Raw genomic sequence first — 21,090 nt, forward strand, 5'->3', positions numbered from 1 at the left:
AGTCAGCGCTATGGAAAATGGCGTCGCTTCGCAGTTGCGCCAACGTTGCGTCGAGCAGCCATAGAGTTGACTAGACGTCGACGCTCGGGAGACGCTAGTGTGGGGTGGCCTTTAAGTCCGATTTAGACGATGCGAGAACTCGCACGCGAGTTTCATACCGTTGCGGGTTTTGATCGGTCGGTTGAATTGGACGTAACCAACAGTCCGCAATGTAACTAAAATCGCATGCGAGTTCGTCGCCGTCTTAATCAGCCCTTGAGTAGTACAAGATTTTTGTATTTTTACCCGACTGCCGACGGAGGGTTGATTTTTAAGTGTATGTATTAGGAACATAATATATACCTTAAATCGATTTTAAATTAATCAACACGATAAATAATGGATACTTGAGAAATAGTTATTTACGATACAAGTGCGGAAAAGAGGAAATTCGAAACGAGTGTTTTAAATCGACACGAGTTGCGAATTACCTATTCGCACGTGTGTCGTACAACGTTTTACAGTACAAGTGCGAGTCGGACTCGCCCACCGAGGGTTCCGTACTTTTTAGTATTTGTTGTTATAGCGGCAACACAGAAATACATCATCTGTGAAAATTTCAACTGCCTAGCTATCACGGTTCATGAGATACAGCCTGGTGACAGACGGACGGACGGACAGCGGAGTCTTAGTAATAGGGTCCCGTTTTTACCCTTTGGGTACGGAACCCTAAAAATGTATCGAGCAGGATTAATTGTGTGAACGTAAATTCACGTGATCGTTACCGTCATCGTGATCGTTTGGTTTAATTATTGTCACGATTCTGACTGTGTACCTATTTGTAATTTTATTGTGTAATAGATTTAAGCTATGTACAGTCGCCATCAGATATATCGGAGCGGCCAAGGTGTTCACAATATCTGAACACGCGCTCTAACGCCCTGACAATAGAGGCGTGTTCCGATATTTGTGAGCACCTTGGCCGCTCCGATATATCTGATGGCGACTGTACAGCACATTAAGTACATTATAATAACTTATATAACTAAAATTTTATGTTTTCATGCATTTACACAATACATAACTAATACAAAACAATTAATAATAATCATTAATTCATTCATTCAACAAAAATACAAATACAAATAATTTATTATCATAAAAGAGTTGTATACACGTGCAGAAAAATATATATCAGACTCCAAACTAGGCTGAGCCTGTATCTTGGAAGCCTTGGTCTGCGAGAGCGATTGACAACTATATTCAAATTTTTAGGTACAGTGCTTAATACTAAAAGTAATTACCACAGTACAAGCTAGCTATACATAGGATATAAAGGATACAAAGATAAATACTTACACAAATGTCAGCACCGTCCATAACCACATTCTGCCTGTCTCTTGCGGTTGCTAGAAATGTATTAGAACGTTAGTTAGAAACACAAAATAAATGGCGAGTAATGTGTCGCTATTACCACAGAGTTAAAAGCTAGGCAGAGCTAGAATCGCTGAGACGAAACTGTGACTTAATATCACGCCGATTCCCTCGCGTAGACACGCGACAACTCGAGGGCGAATGGCTGAAACCCGATAAATACAAAACCTATAGTTATTACACGTCAACATCATTTTCAAAACTCTTTCTGCTAAGGGCCACTCCACGCTTAGCGTCTCCCGAGCGTCGGCGTCTAGTCAACTCTATGGTTGCTGCTCGACGCAGCGTTGACGCGACGTCATTCTCCATAGCTTTGCCTAGACCTCCTCCTCAGTCAGGGGCGTATTTACCATAGGGCCATCCGGGCCATGGCCCGGGGCGCCAACCTCCAGGGGCGGCATATGCCAACCCCCATGGGCGGCATGCCGCTCCTGGCGGATTGCATTTTGTTTTTCTTCCTTGACTTCCGGGGCGGCGAAACGTATTGGCCCGAGGCGCCAAATTTCAAAATACGCCCCTGTCCTCAGTCGTTCACTCTTGACAGAGTGGTCGTGGTTGTATGATGAGACGTATCTATCGTGGATAACGCAGTCCTCGCAATGCGCCTCCACTTGCCACGGTCTTCAGCGTTACGGGAACATTGGACTATGGTGGTTTGTGTCGCAGATTTTAGCGCGACTTTAGTCCAGCGCGTAGGTGACCGACCTCGTGACCGCTTGCCCTGGACAACGAGACGTTCCGTGGAGTTTTGGTTTCGTGTAACGTTCCCGAAGTATTTGAGGATTCGTATTTGAACAGTCGACGATAATTGCCTAGACGCCGACGCTCAAAAGACGCTAGTGTGGGGTGGCCCAAATAGGCACAGCGAACGGTTATTTTTCTATTCTTCTTAGCAGCAAGATAGCTGAGTAGCCGGCGAAAGGATAGAAGTACCAACTCCTTATATATTATTATGTGCGTGCGAGAACGACTCTTCACTCTCTCCTCTCATCTACTCAAAAGTTAACTGGAAGAGATGCCTCAAAGGGATAAGTTCGCCTTTGTACTTCTTACTTTTTTTTTGTTATTTTTAATATGTCTTTTTGTACAATAAAGAGTTTACTACTACTACTACGACTTGTGTAGAGATAAGATAAGATAAGATAAGATAAGATAAGATAGTTCTTTATTGTACAACCGTGTTACAGAGGTGTTATGTAGTACATGTGAGTTTCAACGGTAACCCAACTCGGGTATACAATGGACACTTAAAACTAAGAAACACATAACTATTATACACATACATAGCATATATGAATTATTGATATTGATATTTATTATTAACAAGGTTTTTTCAAATAAATATTATTCTATTCAATTCTATATCTATCTATACAGAGTAGACAGTATCATGATTCATGAAGAATATAATTCAAAGAAATCCTTGAGAGAATAGAATTCATTCTTTATAAGCCATTTTTTTTAAACTACGCAAAAACTCTGTCATCTAGCATTTTTAATTCATCTGGAAGCTGATTAAAGACGCGAATGGCAGTGATATATGTGCTTTTATCGTAAGTTTTATTATTGACTAGAGGCAGTTTCAAGTTATACTTATATTGAGAGCGAAGGTTGTCGCGGAGGGAAGCTAATGTTGTAAAATAATTCTTGTTGCTCTTAAGAAATTTACAGAGATAATCAGTGATCGTTAATTTTCCAGCAATTTTGGTGCAGCATTGTTGGTTAAATTAAAAGCATCTGTATGCCCTACTCTTAGGGTTGCCAGATGGTCGGGATTTGGCGGGATTCTCCCGATTTTTAGCATGTGTTCCCGATTCCCGACAAAGTGTAAACTGTCCCTAAAAACAGCTTCACGTTATAAAACAATAATTTCAAGTTCCGAACTGTCGTCGAGCGAGCGAGCTGACGTAAGGTAAACGGCCCCAAGTTCGTGTTAGTACGTTATTTCGTTAGTTTTGTTTCTGGCGCAAATAATAAGGAATTCAATTATTTTTTATTCTAATTATACATATGAAAAAAATCTGTATTATTTAATCTCTTCAATAAAGTAATAACCAATATTTTAGTAATTAAACTGAGAGTAATACGACGGTCGAAACTGTCAGAGGGCCGCGAACAGCTGTGTTGTATGCGTGCACTTTTTTTAGGCGTAAGGTGCGCGCTCTCACTTGTTAAGCTTATAGGAAGGAAAAGCTAAACCCATTCGAATAAAAGTTTTTGGGAGTGTTTCTGTGGGTTCCTTAGTAATTGATTTGATAAGAAAAAAGATTGAATATATGCATAGAAATAACTTAAAATTGCAATAAATCGACTCACGAAATAGCGGTCATTTTATTTTTCGTGTGTCTCCTATTTCGTGCCACTAACGAATCAAGGATTTTCTAGATACATTTTGAGTGCTTGTTTTTAAATATAACAACGAAGATAATTAAAAAAATAAATTAGTAAACAATTAATGTATTTCATGAAGTTTCGTATGAGCGAAATTCGGTAAGTATATGTTTTTTTCACTAGAATTCTCATAAAACGAGTTTGAATGTGACCCGAGTTAAAAAATTTAAGGTTTACACATTAAATTATCAACAAAGAACTAATATAACTTATTCAAAAGCTTTCAAGGTAATGATATGCTTAGTAATATTTAAAAAAATATACAAACTCTCAACTCACTCTCAAGAGCCTTAACCTGCCGAAACAGGGGCCCTTTACCTTAGTGCCAATAATGTAAAATATCGTTGTTTTTAATACAATTACTTTAATTTGAATGTATTTTTTTTTAGAGATGCCCCGAATAGTGAATTTGGCCGAATACCGAATATTCGGCCCCTCTCTCGGCCGAATACCGAATATTCGGCGACCGAATATTCGGCATGAGATGCGAACATTTTGAGTCACAATTATTATGCAAACTGTTCGCCATCAAATAAAGCACTACGTTTGCTAAGATATATTTTTATGTTGAACAGAATTAATTAATGTATATTAGAGTCAATCAAATCAGACCCATGATAAAAATAAAATATTTTGTAATCGATAAATGCTCAAAAACGTGCCTTCGTACTCGTATTTAACTACTTTCCAAGAATACATTTTAAATATTAAAATATTTATATAATTTTTTTTTGTAATTTTTCTTTTTAGGTACTTAGATGCAACAGATATTCGGTATTCGGCCGAATAGTAGGCAACATTCGGCCGAATACCGACTATTGGGCAAAGTGTCCGAATAGGCCGAATACCGAATAGTTGCCGAATCAAGGCATCGTGGCAATCGTGGCATCTCTAATTTTTTTTTCCCGACTTAAGTCCCAAAATCCCGAAAAATTTATATTGTTTCCCGATAATAGCGCCTTTCGATCTGGCAACCCTACCTACTCTAGGTGGGATAGATAATTAGGGTTAATAACAGTAATATTAACCTTAACCAATCCTCTCCCTAGAAAAAAATTTAAGAAAATCCTTTATTTTTACTATGCTGCACCAAAATTGCTGGAAATCTACGAACACTGGTGATAATAGTAGTTTGTGAATGCTACATAATGAAAGGCATTGTAAAGCCCCCTTCGCCCGCGATTTACGCGCATAGTCTGGAGGGGGCTTAATACTAGTGTGGGTTTATGAAACGAAGCGTGACCACAGGTTTCTTATTAATAGGCCTTTAGCTTATCGTGTCTGAACATATTGTACGGAAGGGGCTATTCATAAATTACGTCAAAAATCGTCAAAAATTGATGACGTAATTTATGGACAGCCCCGAAGTCTAATTAATTCATATATATGGTACAAAAACAAGGCAAAATCCAATTTAAAAAAATAACTTAAAATTGAAATTAAACTAAATACAAACTATTCTAAAATAAAATAAAACTAAACTAAACTAAATCTAAAAAAGGGCCCTGTGGCAAGGTCCCCAAGATGCTGGCTGCGTTACCCCGCTGAACTGCCAGACTGAAGCGTTGAGCGAGGTAACTGCCAGCTCTTGGGTCTCCAGTTGCGTCCCTGAGTCTCTTTGAAAATTCTCCAAAGAGACTCAGGGCACAGATTAATAAATAGTTACTACGTAACAGATACTTCATTCCCAAACAAAAGCAAAAATACCTACGCTATAATAGCCTACAGAACCTTAATAATAATACCTGCTGCTCAGGACAAGAAGAAATGTACCATAAGTAAGCGCACAAAGAGTCGAGACTGTGTTGCCCGCCGTTCGAGTCACGTGCCAACGCGTCATCGTAAGAATGCGCTAGGGTTGTAGCTACCCTACCTATGATGATTATTGTAATAAAACGAATGTTGCGAATCAAATATGTTTTAGTTTTAATATAATGATTTATAATTTTTTCACTTCTTGGAATTCTCTGTTATTAAAATTTAATAAGTAGTTGAAAATATCCTAAATCACGTAAATAATTTTAATAAATATTCAGGCGCAAAGCAACGGACAATCAACGGTTTTTAAAAGTTATAATACGGTGCTACCAGGCCGATTAATTATTACGTCGTCAAAGTTATTTAAAAATACTTTTTCTAACCCTTCAATATAATTATTAAACTTTCAGGTGGAACCTTTAGCCCGCCATAAAAAGATGAATTTTTGTTATAGGCTTTTTCCTTTGTTTTTTTGAAATTTTCACCCATCTACTGCACAATAATTACGTGGTTTCGGCATTTCGAAGCATAAGCGCGGGAAACGCGCGGTGCAATGCGGTACGAGCGCTCAGGCGGGCGTTCGGCGGCCCTCTGTCGGTTGTATCGTCGACGATACGCCGAGCGGTAGGCATATAGCGCGTGGCCTTGAGCGTGTGACGGAGGCCTGCTCAGGGCGCCAGGACCCCACGGACCCAGGGTCTCGACGCCGAAAGGAACAAAACTGTATTCGGCGCCGAGACTGCGATACTTCCCAACCTTTGCGTTTTCGGCCGGAAGTTATAACATGGATGTAGATATATTTTAATTTTAGTGATCGTACCTCTGTAATCTTTCAACTCCGTGGTTATAACATTATCTACAGAAGATAAAACATGGAGATGCCTACATTAATCACTATAATCACTTATACGGCCTAATTGGTATCCTTACACCAATTAATTTACGTGAAATTAGGGGTCACAAAACCGTGCGCATTTTAGAAAACCGGTTTTTCGGTTTTTGTGAAACAGCAAATGCATGCAGTTTTATTTCTTTTTAAAAATAAAGGAATGTCTCCTTTAAGTAAAATGAGCCAGCTTAAGGATTTAAGGGAGTTTCCCTCCAGGGCCCGACTTATCTTTCCACACTGTATATAAGTATATGTCATACTTATGCTATAGTTATCCAGATAAGAATCCACTTACTAGCGTAAGTGCATAGGTAGCGCAGCGTAAGGCTTCATAACAAGCGCTGCGACAAGTAGCGCTCCTTACATTGTATGCATTGTCAATTCGAACCCAGATCACTAATATTTAAAGATACCTAAATAAAAGACGCCTACCACGGGGAATTACGTACTTTGACCCGTCTGTTCCTATCTCTATCGCACGCGCGTAATTATACTGCTGTCCCGCCCATGATGCTGACGAATGAGACGAGCGTTCGCGCACGTCCTTTCTTTACTTTACTTTCTTTCTTTCTTTCTTCGACTGGACCCAACCATTTGCTGCGTCCTGCAACACCGACGACGCTGTATGTGTCCCGATTACACTACCTTACGAAGGTCGAGGAGATCGTAAAGTATGTACGATTCAAGTCCGGATTCATCCTGAGGGTCGTGAAGTTGGAATCTCGACACAGTGTGGATTTTAATTCTTTTGTGCTGAGCGTTCCGACTTTCGCCAAGGAGGAGTTTTGGCCGAAGGGTGTCAAGTTCCGGCGGTTCCGCGGCCGGCCTTGACACTGCGGGGTTGCGAACTGCATCGCAGCCATAATTGTGTGTTTTTAGTTTTAATATATATTTTGTAATAATATGTATGCTAGTTTTAAGGTATTTATCTATGGGCCAATAGTTGCCTGAAAATAAATATTTTCATTTCATTTCATTAATTTACTCCCTACCTTCAAACGAAAATTAAGCAATTAATTGACGTATATCTCAGGACCGGCCTTACGGGCAATAAGAATGCGACATGAATGGGGCCAGTACAGCGGTGTGACACCGCTACAACGCGATTGGTTGATGAGTTCGCATCACGCGCGCGATTGGTCGCAACTCGTTGCGTTAGACTGCACGATTGGCTCGAATTCGTGGGTGACACCGCTGAACTGGTACCATTTTTAGTAGAGATGTACCGGATATCCGGTTACTATCCGGTATCCGACCTATCCGGCCCTCTTTTTACTATCCGGCCGGATACCGGATAGTGACCTACTATCCGGCCGGATACCGGATAGTAATTTTGCTTGATTTTGGAGTCAATCGTACTCGTTTATTATTTTAAAACATTTTAAACATTCCACTATTGCACGCGCACTCATTTTCGAACCTAGAAATAAGTCCACGCGAACTTTCACTACGCACCTGAAAAACCGAAATGTAGGTATAATTTCGCCGGCCGAATATTCGGCGGCCGGATACCGGATATCCGGCCGATGTTCAGGCCGAATATCCGGTAAGTATCCGGTATCCGGCCAAACAACTATCCGTTGCATCTCTAATTTTTAGTGCCCGTCCTGAGATATACGTCAATAGTATATTGTAATGTTTTCAGCAAGCTGGTCAAGCCAGAAACGAGTCTAGTTTATGAACGCTGCGAGTTCAACCAATCGCAGTGCAGCGTCACCGAGCGCAGTCAGGCTTTTGTCGTAAGTAGAATTCATCATCATCATCTCAACCATAAGACGTCCGCTGATGAACATAGCCCCCCCCCCTTAGACCTCCATACGTACCGGTTGGAAGCGACCCGCGTCCAGCGTGTTCCGGCGACCTTAACAAGGTCGTCTGTCCATCTTGTGGGTGTGGACGTCCTACGCTGCGCTTGCTAGTCCGTGGTCTCCACTCGAGTACTTTTCGACCCTATAGGCCATCTTCTCTGCGTGCAATGTGGCCTGCCCATTGCCACTTCAGCTTGCTAATCCGGTGGGCTATGTCGGTGACTTTATAGACTGTAAGTAGAATTCAAAACATTATAAATATTTATTAACTCACATTTATAGACGGGTCTATCGCGAAATTTATTTTACGGTACATATAGTCCTATTTTCCCGCACTAGTGCGTAAAATAGCACTTTTCGTGCGATGTCAAAAGTTTAAAGGACCATTACATGTACTGTAAAACGTTGTACGATACACGTGCGAATAGGTAATTCGCAACTCGTGTCGATTTAAAACACTCCCTTCGGTCGTGTCGCCACTCGTTTCGAATTTCCTCTTTTCCGCACTTGTATCGTAAATAACTATTATTACATTTATTTACCGACGTTTCGACTACTCTACAACAAACTATTTCATACACTTTTCGTCGGGTAGTTGCACAGATCTCTGTTTTGACAGTTTGCTGGGACATCAGTTAGCCGCGACCACGACCAGTGAAACCTACGTCGAAACGTCGGTAAATAAAGTAAATAACAACTATGCACCCTTGTAAAACAAATAACTATTTGATGTTTCGTATAGAGTAGCTAATTTGAACCATTGCTAATGTGACAAAGACCACGTACTACTAATACTAATGATTATACTCGTAACTTGGCAGGTGACTGTGTTCAACAACCAGGTGATGCCCAAAGACTCGTCAAAGATAGACCTGCCCGTCATCGGCGAAGGATATTCCGTTTACGACGCGACTGGTGAGATTTGTAACTACTAACTAACTAAATAAATAAAACTATTAAAACGGATTATATCGTGCGCGCGCATCGCGATATAATCAGTTTTAATAGTTTTTTTATTTCATGAGTAACTATCGCGGTAACCGAACACCACTTTTCCCGATCCTGCGCCGTTTCCTGCCAATTATCGGCTTGAAGCTGACGCAGATCCGCTTCCACACTGTCTCCCCAGCGGTATCCGGGCCGGCCTACCGGGCGGCCACCAGTACATTCATTGATTGTATTTAATTTAATTTCCAGGTACCAACATACCCTGCGTTATACAGAAACTCTCATCAGAATACTTCTCAATGCCAACCAGACAATCCAACGCCACGCACACCCTATGCTTCTTCGCCAAAAACTTGCCCGGACTCGGCTACAAAAACTTCTACGTGAAAAAAGATACAAAAGAAAAAAGAGACACTAAGAAAAGATACGATTATTATTCTAACATAAATGATTATTGGAAAGACATTAGAGATAAAACCGAGGTTGATATAAAGAATGTAGAAGCTGAAACGATTGTGGGTAAATCTGATACGAATGTTTTGGAAAAGGTACCAGTTAGGGATACTTTGAATATAGAGGTACATGATTATGATAGAGATATCAATTGGGATGTTTTGAAGGATGGAGATGAGAATAATGAGGAGGAGATTCAGGGTATAGTTAAGGAAGCGAGCAAGAAGCTTGTTGAAGGTGAGTCGTTAGACTAGGCTGTATCCCTGCTTAAATTATTTATTTTTATTTTATTCCTTTATTCATTTAATATCTTAGGTTAGGTTATTTATAATATAAATATAAAAGTAATATATAAAACACTTATAATAAAATAAAAAGTACATATAAACACATTATAAAAAACCTAACCTAGGGTGCCGCCAGCAGCGGGCCAAGGCCCAAGCCACCGGTGGTCAGGGCTGCAGAGAGAGGAACCGGCGGACTATCTGCGCCGTGTCCAAGATCACCGCCTTCTGCATCTGACCCTTGATCCAACCACCTAGCGAGAGTCTCTCAAGGTGTTGGTCGAGACTCTTCGCTATTAGACCGTTCGCTGTTTTATTTATTATTAAATATTGCAACTATTCTTACAGGTATCCTAATACAATTTTAGTGCCTAATTCTAATACAATAATTAAATGAAACTTATTACTACTTACTTAGCTAAACTATTTCAATTTGAATTCCAATATATTACACAATCATTCCAATCTTGGCCGAAGTCAGAAATAGTATTGTTCTTACTAGCATTTGTAAGAACAAATCAAAAAATTCATGACTAGCCAAATTTCGTACTGTGGTTGTTTTAGGCTTTTTTTGATATTGTATAAGACCAAGAAAGACAATCGATAGCGTCATCTAAAATGCTCCCAGAGACATCTAGCGGCACATTTGCAATTAAAATTCAGTATGAGCAGTGAATCTTATCTTATACCTTTAAACGGGCAATTCTTGTATTGTTGTGGGATTTCGGAAACGGCTCTAACGATCGATGAGATTTGTTATATGGAGGGTTTCGAGGGCGAAAAATCGATCTAGCTAGGTCTTATCTCTGGGAAAATGAGCATTTTTAAGTTTTCATATGTTTCCGAGCAAAGCTCGGTCTCCCAGATATTTATTTCTAAGGTTCACGGAAGACCAGCGTCAGGTAATACTCCGGTAGGAGCCGGCATTATGCTGAGTGTTCACCTTTTCCAGTGTACAAGTTAGTTATAAGGTTTTTTTTCTTTTTCTGTGTATGTATTGTATAACTGTGTACTTATACTGAAATAAATGATATTCTATTCTATTAAAAACCCCTCTTCAGAGATGGCGCAAGTCAACAAGGACAGCAAAACGGTGTTCCCGAGGATGAGCGACGACGAGATGCGGATGCTGTCGGATGATCCGCGGATGTCGGATGAGCCGCGGATATCGGATGATCCGCTGGTGTCGGATGATCCGCTGGTCGTGGAAGCCCCGAGAGACATAGTACTGGAGAACGATGTAAGTTGAACATAGTGTAAAGTACTGTATTTACAGTAAATTCAATTCAATTCAATTCAATATCTTTAATGTCAAAAAAACACATGTCAAAATATACAATAGGTACACAATAAAATTAAAAATACATAATCCACACAAATTAAAAAGGAATATATACAAATGTCATGTCAGAGTACATAATATATACAAATCATACGATATAATGTATTTCCAACGGTTCGCCAACACAAACATCATGCGGTACGACCACCTCTGTTCGCAGCAAAGAGTATAATAATATATGTATAGTAAAAGAGAGCCAACTCGCGAGTAAATGTCAAAAAACGTCGACACTAACGCTCCTAGCGGATTTTTGTCACAAACCTTTACGTATGTGTGCGTGGCACACATGCATAGTAGTAATAAAGACTATGGCGCCTTTTTCCTTGACCGTAAACAGTGAACTACAATGAGGGTTCCATTCTTTCACCTTCTTGCAAAGCAATCACGTGAAAAATGAATACACCTCATTGTAGTGCACTGTACACGGTCAAGGAAAAAGGCGCCAATATATTATGTACTATATTACATATTCATTCAGTGACGATTTACTACAATTACTACCTAGACCAGTATTTTATAAATGTTCATACCAAAGAATATTTTAGTCGCAAAAGTAAAAACACGATGTGTAAAAATATCATTTATTTTTCATTACTTACATGCGTAACAAACCAAAAAAATATTTTCTAAGGGTTCCACTTATTATAATAAATTAGTTCGAAATAATACAAATCCACTATTAAAACTTGGACTTAAATTTGACTAGCTAGCACGAGCCACGAAGCATTGATGCGTTTTGGAGTCATGTTGTTTTAATTCGCACAGCCGAAAAGGCAATAACGTTTCTTTCTCCCAGGCGCACTCATTTTCATCAATTTATAGTGATTATACTATAAATTATTAATTAAAATTACAAAAAATTAGAATCTTCTGTTTGACTTTTATAGTTTGACGGTTACTATGTTCTTTGTTTTAACGTTTCCTTTCACGTAAGGCACTTGGCGAAACTATTTAGTTAGATGTTCTTAATAAAAACGATTATATTATTTTAATATAAATACAATTATATTAAGACGATTAAAAAATGTGAGGTACCTAAATTACTGAAAATATTAAACGTTTCATACTTGAAACGGAATTTGTGATAAAAATGCAAAGACAAAGTTTTTTTTCTTTTTAACAATTATGGCCTGGATGCGTGTTTTTTAAGACATCCCAGACAAAGCGGTGACACCATCTAGTTGATTTACATGGAAGCATCAGGTGAGGAAATGTTGCTGTAAACATAATGCTGACTGCGCTAGTTTCCATATATAAGGTACCCCTCTTTGAAGTTTCGCCCCCCTGGTTCGCAGTCTGACATCGACTGACCCTAACTGTCAGTGACGTCGCCATGACGTAAGCGCTCGAGACGTCTATACACTACACATAGCATATACTTTAGCAGTTATAGCCGTACAAAGAACTTTGTCAGTAGAAAATGGCGCGAAATTTAAATTTCTATCTTTATGTCAAGGTCTAGGGATTTTAATCAGTACACCGTATAAAACAAAGTCCCCCGCTGCGTCTGTCTGTTTGTGTGTATGTATGCGATAAATTCAAAAACTAACTGAACGGATTTTCATGCGATTTTCACCTATCAGTAGAATGATTCTTGAGGAAGGTTTATGTGTATACTTAATTTGTTAAGGTGTTGTGAAACTCCCGTGCGAACCTGGGGCGGGTCGCTACCAGTGGGGAGACACTCCGGACTTCGGGCAAACTCGGCTCCGTTCGGCTCAGCATTGCTCCGAGCAATTATTAGGGTTGACACAACATGACGTCCCTTTGCGTGCACTACCACAGATAGATAATGACTTGAATTTTGACAACCCTAAATAGCCGAAAGGGATAGTGCCATGCATTAGAAAGGGATATCATGATTCGACCCTGAATCGCTGTCAAACTTCGGTTTTGTAGGAAGTGTCCTTTCTGTACGGTAGTACTATTACTTATTCTGTGTCGCTACGCTAGATCTAAATAAAATGTACACTTTGTTATTGAATGATCAACGTTCTTTTGTTTGTATAGTTGACTAAAACAAATGACTATATTACAGTACATCACCCTAGCCATCGACAAGGACAGCGGTTGGATGAGCTACTCGTCCAAAACGGAAGGCAGTACGCTCAACTACCTGCCCGTGCCGGGCTACTACATCGGCTGCGAGGGCGATAATAAGGTAAATTCAACAATGCATTCTAATATTATTAACAAGGTAAATTCAACAATGCATTCTAATATTATTAACAAGGTAAATTCAACAATGCATTCTAATATTATTAACAAGGTAAATTCAACAATGCATTCTAATATTATTAACAGGGTAAATTCAACAATGCATTCTAATATTATTAACAAGGTAAATTCAACAATGCATTCTAACATTATTAACAAGGTAAATTCAACAATGCATTCTAATATTATTAACAAGGTAAATTCAACAATCCATACTAATATTATAAAGGCGAAAGTGTGTCTGTCTGTCTGTTGCCTCTTCACGCTTAAACCGCTGAACGGATTTAGTTTAAATTTGGCATAGAGATAGTTTAAGTCCTGGGGAACGACATAGGATAGTTTTTATGTCAGAAATCATCCCTGAAGAGAGGGGGGTGGAATTGAAAGAGATAATGAATTGCCTATTAATTGAAGTAAGCAATGCGCGAATTGAATGATTGCTATTAGCATTATCCAGGCGCTATACCTACTTTAGCTGCTGTCACTAATTCCACGCAGACGAAGTCGCGGGCAAAAGCTAGTAAATTATAAATACAAATCTTTCTCTTGTTGGTAAAAATATACTCGCCTCCATTCTTGACTTGTGTACCTAGTACAGTGGTGGGCAAAGTACGGCCCGCGAATGGATTTTATACGCCGCCGGTCCTATGAAATAATTAGTATATGGCATTGGCCCACGATTATCACAAATCAAATAAAATTTTGGCTACTTTTCTGGGCCTCCACTTAAATTTCCTAAACTTTCTGGCCCCCCCATGAAGAAAGTTTGCCCACCACTGACCTAGTACATACCCCCTACGTGCTAATAGGGCAGCGCCACTGTCAAGTCAAGCGCGAATTCAAGAAAGGGGGATCTCCATTCATCGAGATTTTAATTTTAATTTAAAGCATTATACAGCGTGTTTTTATTGAATTCCGTTAACTTCGGGGTATAGTTAAGTACGTTTATAAGAACTAAATGGCATAGTTAATTAAAAAAAAAAAAAATTGTTTTCTTTTTTGTTTTTTTTTTTTTGTTTAAAAAGTAATTAAATGTAACATATAGCGTTGTTGTAACACGGGCATTACATTTAACTCAACCAAACAATTGAAATCTGTGACATATCAATGTCATTTCGTACATCAATCGACCGAGATTGTACTTAAGTTTAGTAGCAAATGTATGAACTCATTCTAAACACTAATCAATATGTAAGCCGGCCCTAAGGCAAGTGTACACGCTTGTAGAGGCCTTATAGGAAAAAAATAAATTATGGATTATCTCCGAAATGGACTTAATTAGAACATCGGTGTCTTTGAGAAAGTTACTTGATTTAAGCTCAGGAATGCACCCTTGAAATTAACGGAAATAAAAAAAAACACGGTGTAGTTCGTTTTTTAGCATTAGACAAAAGGTAAGCGAACTAGACATGTCTTTTAATTGAAAAACGCTTTTTAAAAAATAGTAACTACATATTAACTTATGAAAGCAGAAGAATATAAATGATCGTATTAGATTCATAATTGTTACATATTTGCCGTGACTTATTTTTAAAACGTGTTTTTCAATAAAAAGACACATCAAGATTGCTTACCTTATTTCTAATGCTAAAAAAAGCGAACTATAGTTAAAGTATCTTCCTTGATTTGTCAAAGATGCTGAGCTGAGCCGATTGGGAAATTTATATTTTTTTTGAAATGGTATACTTTGGTCCTATAGACACCAGGCCAGGATCTAATGATGGAATCCTAAAGATCTTCAGAGGGTGGTCATGACCCTCGCTCCGGGTCGTTCCTTATGCAAAAGTTGTCCATTGCGGTTCAACGTGGCCACGCGGCGAGCGTGATGGGCTCCTTTGCATCTGGAGGGGCTCGGAACGAATTATGTGAATAGTTATTGTGTTGTTATTGTAATTTTGTAAGTAGATTGTAAGATTTGTATTGTATTGTATTTAAACTTTGACATCTTCATGAATTCAAAGCTAAACCTGCCAAAAATACACCATGTGATGATATCCTAAATAAATCGAGAGAGATCTTTTTTAACTATTATAAGCACACCAGGGGGCCGATTTTTTAATTACGAGCGTTCGATTTCGTCACTCAAAAATCGGTGGAAAACAGCGAAATGCAAATTTTTGAAACACGAGCGATAATAATTGGGAATTAAGTGGTATTGACCACTCGTTTTCAATTCTATTAGTAGAATTTAAATGCCTGGAGATATTATTGAACGAAATGCACGAAATCGAGCGGTCGACATTCAAAAATCGGCCCCCTGGGGCATGGGTGCTGATGAAGACCAAATGATGGCAAACTGTTGAGCAATATTTGTTGGGTCTCTATTGTTTCCCAAATAGTTTTAAGTCATAATGTATTGTTTGTCCGAATTTTCGTTAGTCATAATTGGTTTTTCTCAGAAACGCGTAACTTTTCAGGATTGCCATAAAACAAACCTGACCTAACCTATCTATAGGATAACCCTACGAAAATCCTGAAAAGTTAACGGTTTCAGAATTATGACTAATGATAATCTGACAATCATTACATTATGACTTTCAATAATTATATCAAACAATGGGACCCCTTTATTTTCATATCCATTCTTTGTTTTCAGGCTCCAGCCAACCGGTCGTCTGGCGCCTACATCTTCCGCCCCAACATGACCTCCTCCCCAGACCTCATCACCTTCCACCACTTCGCCATCACCAACCTCGTCCAATCAGACCTCCAGGAGGCCCGCATACACTACGACACATCCGTCTGCCTCACCGTCGGCTTGAAAGACGACACTGTCTACTTTTCAACTATTCTAAACATAGATCAAGGCAGAGAATATGCCCTTAGATTCCAAACTGACTTGAAAACTGACGGCGCTTTTTATACTGACTCAAATGGCAGACAGATGTTGAAAAGAATAAGAAACAGCCGCCCGCAATGGAATGTTACTTTAGCTGAACCGATTCCCGGCAATTATTATCCGGTAGTTAATGAGATTTATATAGAAGATGAAGATTTGAGGGTAGTTGTGAATGTGGATAGGGCTAGAGGTGGCGCGTCGCTTAAAGATGGCTGGTTTGAAATTATGCAGCATAGGAGACTGAAACATGATGACGCTTTTGGTGTAGGTGAAGCGCTGAACGAGACTGTAGGTGGCAAAGGATTGTATAGCATTGATACTGTAATGCTACAAGTCGTTCCTAAAACTAAAAATAACTTAATAAATGCTGCTGTAAGAAGTTTACAATTCTTCTCTGAACCGCAGCTTTTCGTAGCTGAAGCACCTTTTAATTTAGACAAATTCAAAACAATGAAAAATGTATACAGTTTTCTAAAAACTGATCTTCCTAAAGGCGTTCATTTGTTGACTTTGGAGCCGTGGAAAAATAAGATTTTGATACGTTTCGAAAATTATTTAGATAAAGAACTGTCCCATGATTATGTTTCTGTAGATTTGACTAAAGTTTTTAATACTATTGAGATTGGATCGATAAAAGAAACTACTTTAGCGGCCAATGTTTGGTTAGAAGACTATAAACAGTGGGAATGGAAAACAGATGAAGAGTTTTCTGAAAATTTAAACAAAGAGTATGGGAACGAAGACGTGTATAGAGCCAAAGATCGTATGAAATATAATGATGATGGACTGATTATAAAACTAAGGGCCAAAGAAATTAGGACGTTTGTGGCGGAGTATCGTGTTAAAAATTAATTTTTATAATTGTTATTACTGTTATTAGTCAAGTTAATGTAGAATAAAGATTTTAAATACTTTGTTTATTTTCACTTAAATAACTTATTAGGGAAATTTGCCAGTAATTGGCCACCCTAAACTAAAAATGAAGTCTATTCACCTATAAACAGAATTCATTTTAGTATAAGGCGGCTAGTTATTGAAACCTTATAAGTACTAAAATGAATTCTGTTTTTTGAATGAATTAATGTGTTCTGTTTATAGGTGAATAGAATTCATTTGGTGGCCAATTACTAACAGTGGCCAGTTACTGGTGAATTACCTTAGTTCATTTTTCACAGGACTACATAATGAGCATACATCGGGATTTTTGGTGTGGGAATGTAATGCCCGAATGTTTTACACTAGGCAAAACGATATGGAAAAATGTAAGAACCGAAACTATTTTTACATTTCTAAACACATTTGGAGCTTACTTACCTATTTCCAATTCCTAGTTTGGAAAATCTAGACCTAGAAAAGTCTGCAGCGATTTTGATAGCCCACGCAGAGCAAATCTTATTTTTACGTCTAATTTGATAGAAGTTTGACGATTCAAATAACACTTGCACTGCGTGGGCTATCAAAATCGCTGCAGACTTTTCTTGGTATAACCAAAGAGATTAGATAGTATAGAGGGCTATTGCCATAGTAAATTTTGTAGTCACGGTACATTTACTGCCATCTATCGCCACACGATTAAAACTTAAAATAAAATTGAGAATGTATAGATTAATCGAAATATGTATACGGATAAATGATTTTTAATTTTTATTGTTCCATACTGACCCATGTTCTTTCACTGATATGTGTTAAAATTGTTAAATATCAAACGGTGTCAACGCCATCTAGCCGAGAATAGGCCAAAGGTAATGGCGCCATCTATTCGAGAATGACTTTCTTGATTTCCGAGGCACGTTTTTTTCTTAGACTTTATGTAGGTATCTTATACGGAGTTATCAGTTTTCATTACATCACTCATTTTATAAAGTTATTCAACATAATAAATAATAATAAATAAATAAAAAAGCTTTATTTCTTCCACACATACTTCAAACAAAATAGATATATAACATTAAAGTAAAAGATAACTTAAAAATTAACTTAAAAGATATGTGGGCCCCTTTCGGGTAAAAGCCTCCCCCAAGGAATTCCACTCCTCTCTATTTTGGGCTGTCTCTAGCCATTTTGGACCCGCCGTTTCTACTAGCTCGTCTGACCATCTGCCACGTGGTCGGCCTTTGCCTCTTGAGCCCTGCGGCCCAGACCACTTTACTGTTCGTATGGTCCATCTGTCGTCTCTATATCTGGCAACGTGTCCTGCCCATTTCCACTTTCTCTGGAGTGAGAATGTTAAAGCGTCTGTAATTTTTGTTTTTCTTCTAATCTCATCATTCCTCACTCTGTCCTTTAATTTTATGCCTAGTAGGCTTCTCTCCATTCGCCTCTGCGTAGTTTGTATTTTTTGTCTGGTTGTGTAATCGAACGTCCAAGTTTGGCAACCATAGGTGAGGCATGGTAGTATTTCCGAATCCATCACTATTTTTTTGGTAGGCAGAGGGAGTTGCGATTTAAAAATTTCTTTATTTGCCCAGTATTTCTTCCAGCTGATTGCTATTCTTCGGTCGACCTCCGTAGAGTTTCTATCTTTGCTGAAAGAGATTTGTTTTCCCAGATATACGTAGCTCTCGACGAACTCAAGAGGTATATTATTTACTAAAATTGGTGCAGTGTGTGAATTCGTCATAACTTTCGTTTTTTCAAGGTTCATTTCTAGTCCAATTTTTATACTGGCTTCATTAAGGTCGTTTATCATGGTACTTAATTGTAAAGGGCTTTCTGCAAACAGTATAATGTCATCAGCGAACCTTAAGTTACTTAAAACTTTTCCCTTTATATTGATGCCTCGTTTTGACCATGGTAAGTTCGCCATTATATGTTGTAGCACGGCTATAAAGAGTTTAGGGGAAATCGGGTCCCCTTGTCTCACGCCTCTGTTTATTTTAAACTCTGTTCCTAATCTGTCTAGTCTAACCCGGCTCGAACAGTTGCTATATATATTTTTTAAAATGTTTATATATTTTTCATTGATTTTTTTTTTTTATATATTTTTCAACATATATATATATATATACATATATACATATATTATATTGTAATTCTGATAAAATCTGGCCAAGCCAAATCTAACCTACTTTAAGATCTCACATTTTTTTAAATAACAGCAATTGTTATAGGTATCCAATGGGGTTGGCCGGTGGAAGTTTTTAGCAGATGGCGCCATCATAGCTTGCCCCGTCAATCCCTAGAATTGTGTCAAATTTTTGTTTTTTTAATACCCTGGATGCCAGCTCTTTAAGCCAAATCTCATAGAAAAAGGGGCAAGCTATGATGGCGCCATCTAGGCAAACCTTTGACAGTTGCCAACCCCATAAAGCAAAAAAATAGAGTTTAATACTTGTTTATAATGTTCTTTTGTTCCTATAAATACATATTTGGATTTTGCATAGAACTTGGCACTCATTTAGATCTCCATTCTTTTTGCGGCGAACCCCACAGCCAAGCATAGTTTTTGTATTGAACTTGGCTCTCCTTTTTTACATTTATGTTTTTGGTGGGATATCAATACTTTTTGTAAAGAAAACTAGGCAGGTATTGAGATTTAATGTTTTTTCTTGTGTTTCCGCTGCATGGTTTTTACTTCTGTTCTTTGTATAATTATGTGGTGCCGCGCGCCGCCGACGACACACCGTTGGCCGGTTGTTTAGAGCGTATTACAAGTTTTTTGTATGGGGACACCACTTATTTTTTGACTTAACTTTATTTTTATATAGCAAATATAATAATACATATATTGGGCTAGTTTCAAATATCTGCTTGTAACGGTTCCAACGCTACAATAAAAAAATATGTTTTTGTATGGGGACCCCCCCTATTTTTTAACTTTTTTTTATATTTAGATTTTTTCCTACGCTTACACACAATTACCGAGCTGGATTCCAAATTTCATCCTTCTAGGTCATCTGGAAGTAGGTTAGGTTTAGGTACTATATGTCAGTCCCAATAAAAAATGGTTTTTTTGTATGGGGACCCCCCCTATTTTTAAACTTTTTTTATATTTAGATTTTTTCCTACGCTTACACACAATTACCGAGCTGGATTCCAAATTTCATCCTTCTAGGTCATCTGGAAGTAGGTTAGGTTTAGGTACTATATGTCAGTCCCAATAAAAAATGGTTTTTTTGTATGGGGACCCCCCCTATTTTTAAACTTTTTTTATTTTTAGATTTTTTCCTACGGTTACACACAATAACCGAGCTGGATTCCAAATTTCATCCTTCTAGGTCATCTGGAAGTAGGTTAGGTTTAGGTACTAGTCAGTCAGTCAGTCTTAAAATTTACGACTTTTTGACCTTCATATCTTCATAACCGTTTGAGCTAGCTTCATGAAATTTGGGTTTCTAGATGTCCTTATGGATATAATTAAACACACGTAGTTTTATGTGTTTACGTTAAAGATGTTTTGAGTTATAGAAGGGTCAAAAGTGGCACCAAGTGGTTCGTGTAATATTACACTCTGCGCTGGCTAGCCAGTTCCTTTGCTTGAACTTGGCCTGACACGCTACCGCGTGTCTAGATATATGTACTGTAAAACGTTGTACCAATTAAAAGTTACATGTGCGAATTTCCTATTTTCGCACTTCTATACTTACTATTATTTGTCCATTAAATCATAAAGAAATATAAGTAAAGCTAAAAACTCTTTGGTCATCATACATCAGTTTTCTTACCAAAACGCGAGTTATTTCGTAGTCGACATCTAACGTCAAGTAGTGGAACTATCAGTACCGCTACTTGACGCCAGATGTCACAAG

At 38.3% G+C, this 21,090-nt stretch overlaps 1 protein-coding gene and 1 long non-coding RNA gene across 3 annotated transcripts in view; one reads left to right on the forward strand and one right to left on the reverse strand.

Annotated features, from left to right (window-relative positions):
- LOC134802312 (lysosomal alpha-mannosidase-like) overlaps positions 1-17,256 on the forward strand; it is a 55,199-nt gene extending 37,943 nt beyond the window's left edge. For both annotated transcript variants that reach the window (XM_063774901.1, XM_063774902.1), the window contains exons 12-17: positions 8,097-8,190; positions 9,081-9,174; positions 9,457-9,897; positions 11,006-11,184; positions 13,325-13,447; positions 16,100-17,256. In XM_063774901.1, coding sequence (XP_063630971.1) covers positions 8,097-8,190; positions 9,081-9,174; positions 9,457-9,897; positions 11,006-11,184; positions 13,325-13,447; positions 16,100-17,194 — 2,026 coding nt within the window. In that variant the 3' untranslated portion in view covers positions 17,195-17,256. The remainder of the gene's footprint in view (positions 1-8,096; positions 8,191-9,080; positions 9,175-9,456; positions 9,898-11,005; positions 11,185-13,324; positions 13,448-16,099) is intronic.
- A 3,176-nt stretch (positions 17,257-20,432) lies between these two features.
- On the reverse strand, positions 20,433-20,849 carry LOC134802260 (uncharacterized). The gene is made up of 2 exons (XR_010145823.1): positions 20,590-20,849; positions 20,433-20,474 (listed from the first exon to the last, which is right to left on the reverse strand). It is a non-coding gene; the product is annotated as an uncharacterized LOC134802260 (long non-coding RNA).
- Between the last annotated feature and the right edge of the window lie 241 nt (positions 20,850-21,090).

The sequence above is a fragment of the Cydia splendana genome, chromosome 24 (genome assembly GCF_910591565.1).
Source record: "Cydia splendana chromosome 24, ilCydSple1.2, whole genome shotgun sequence".
NCBI classification, from domain to species: Eukaryota; Metazoa; Arthropoda; class Insecta; order Lepidoptera; family Tortricidae; genus Cydia; species Cydia splendana.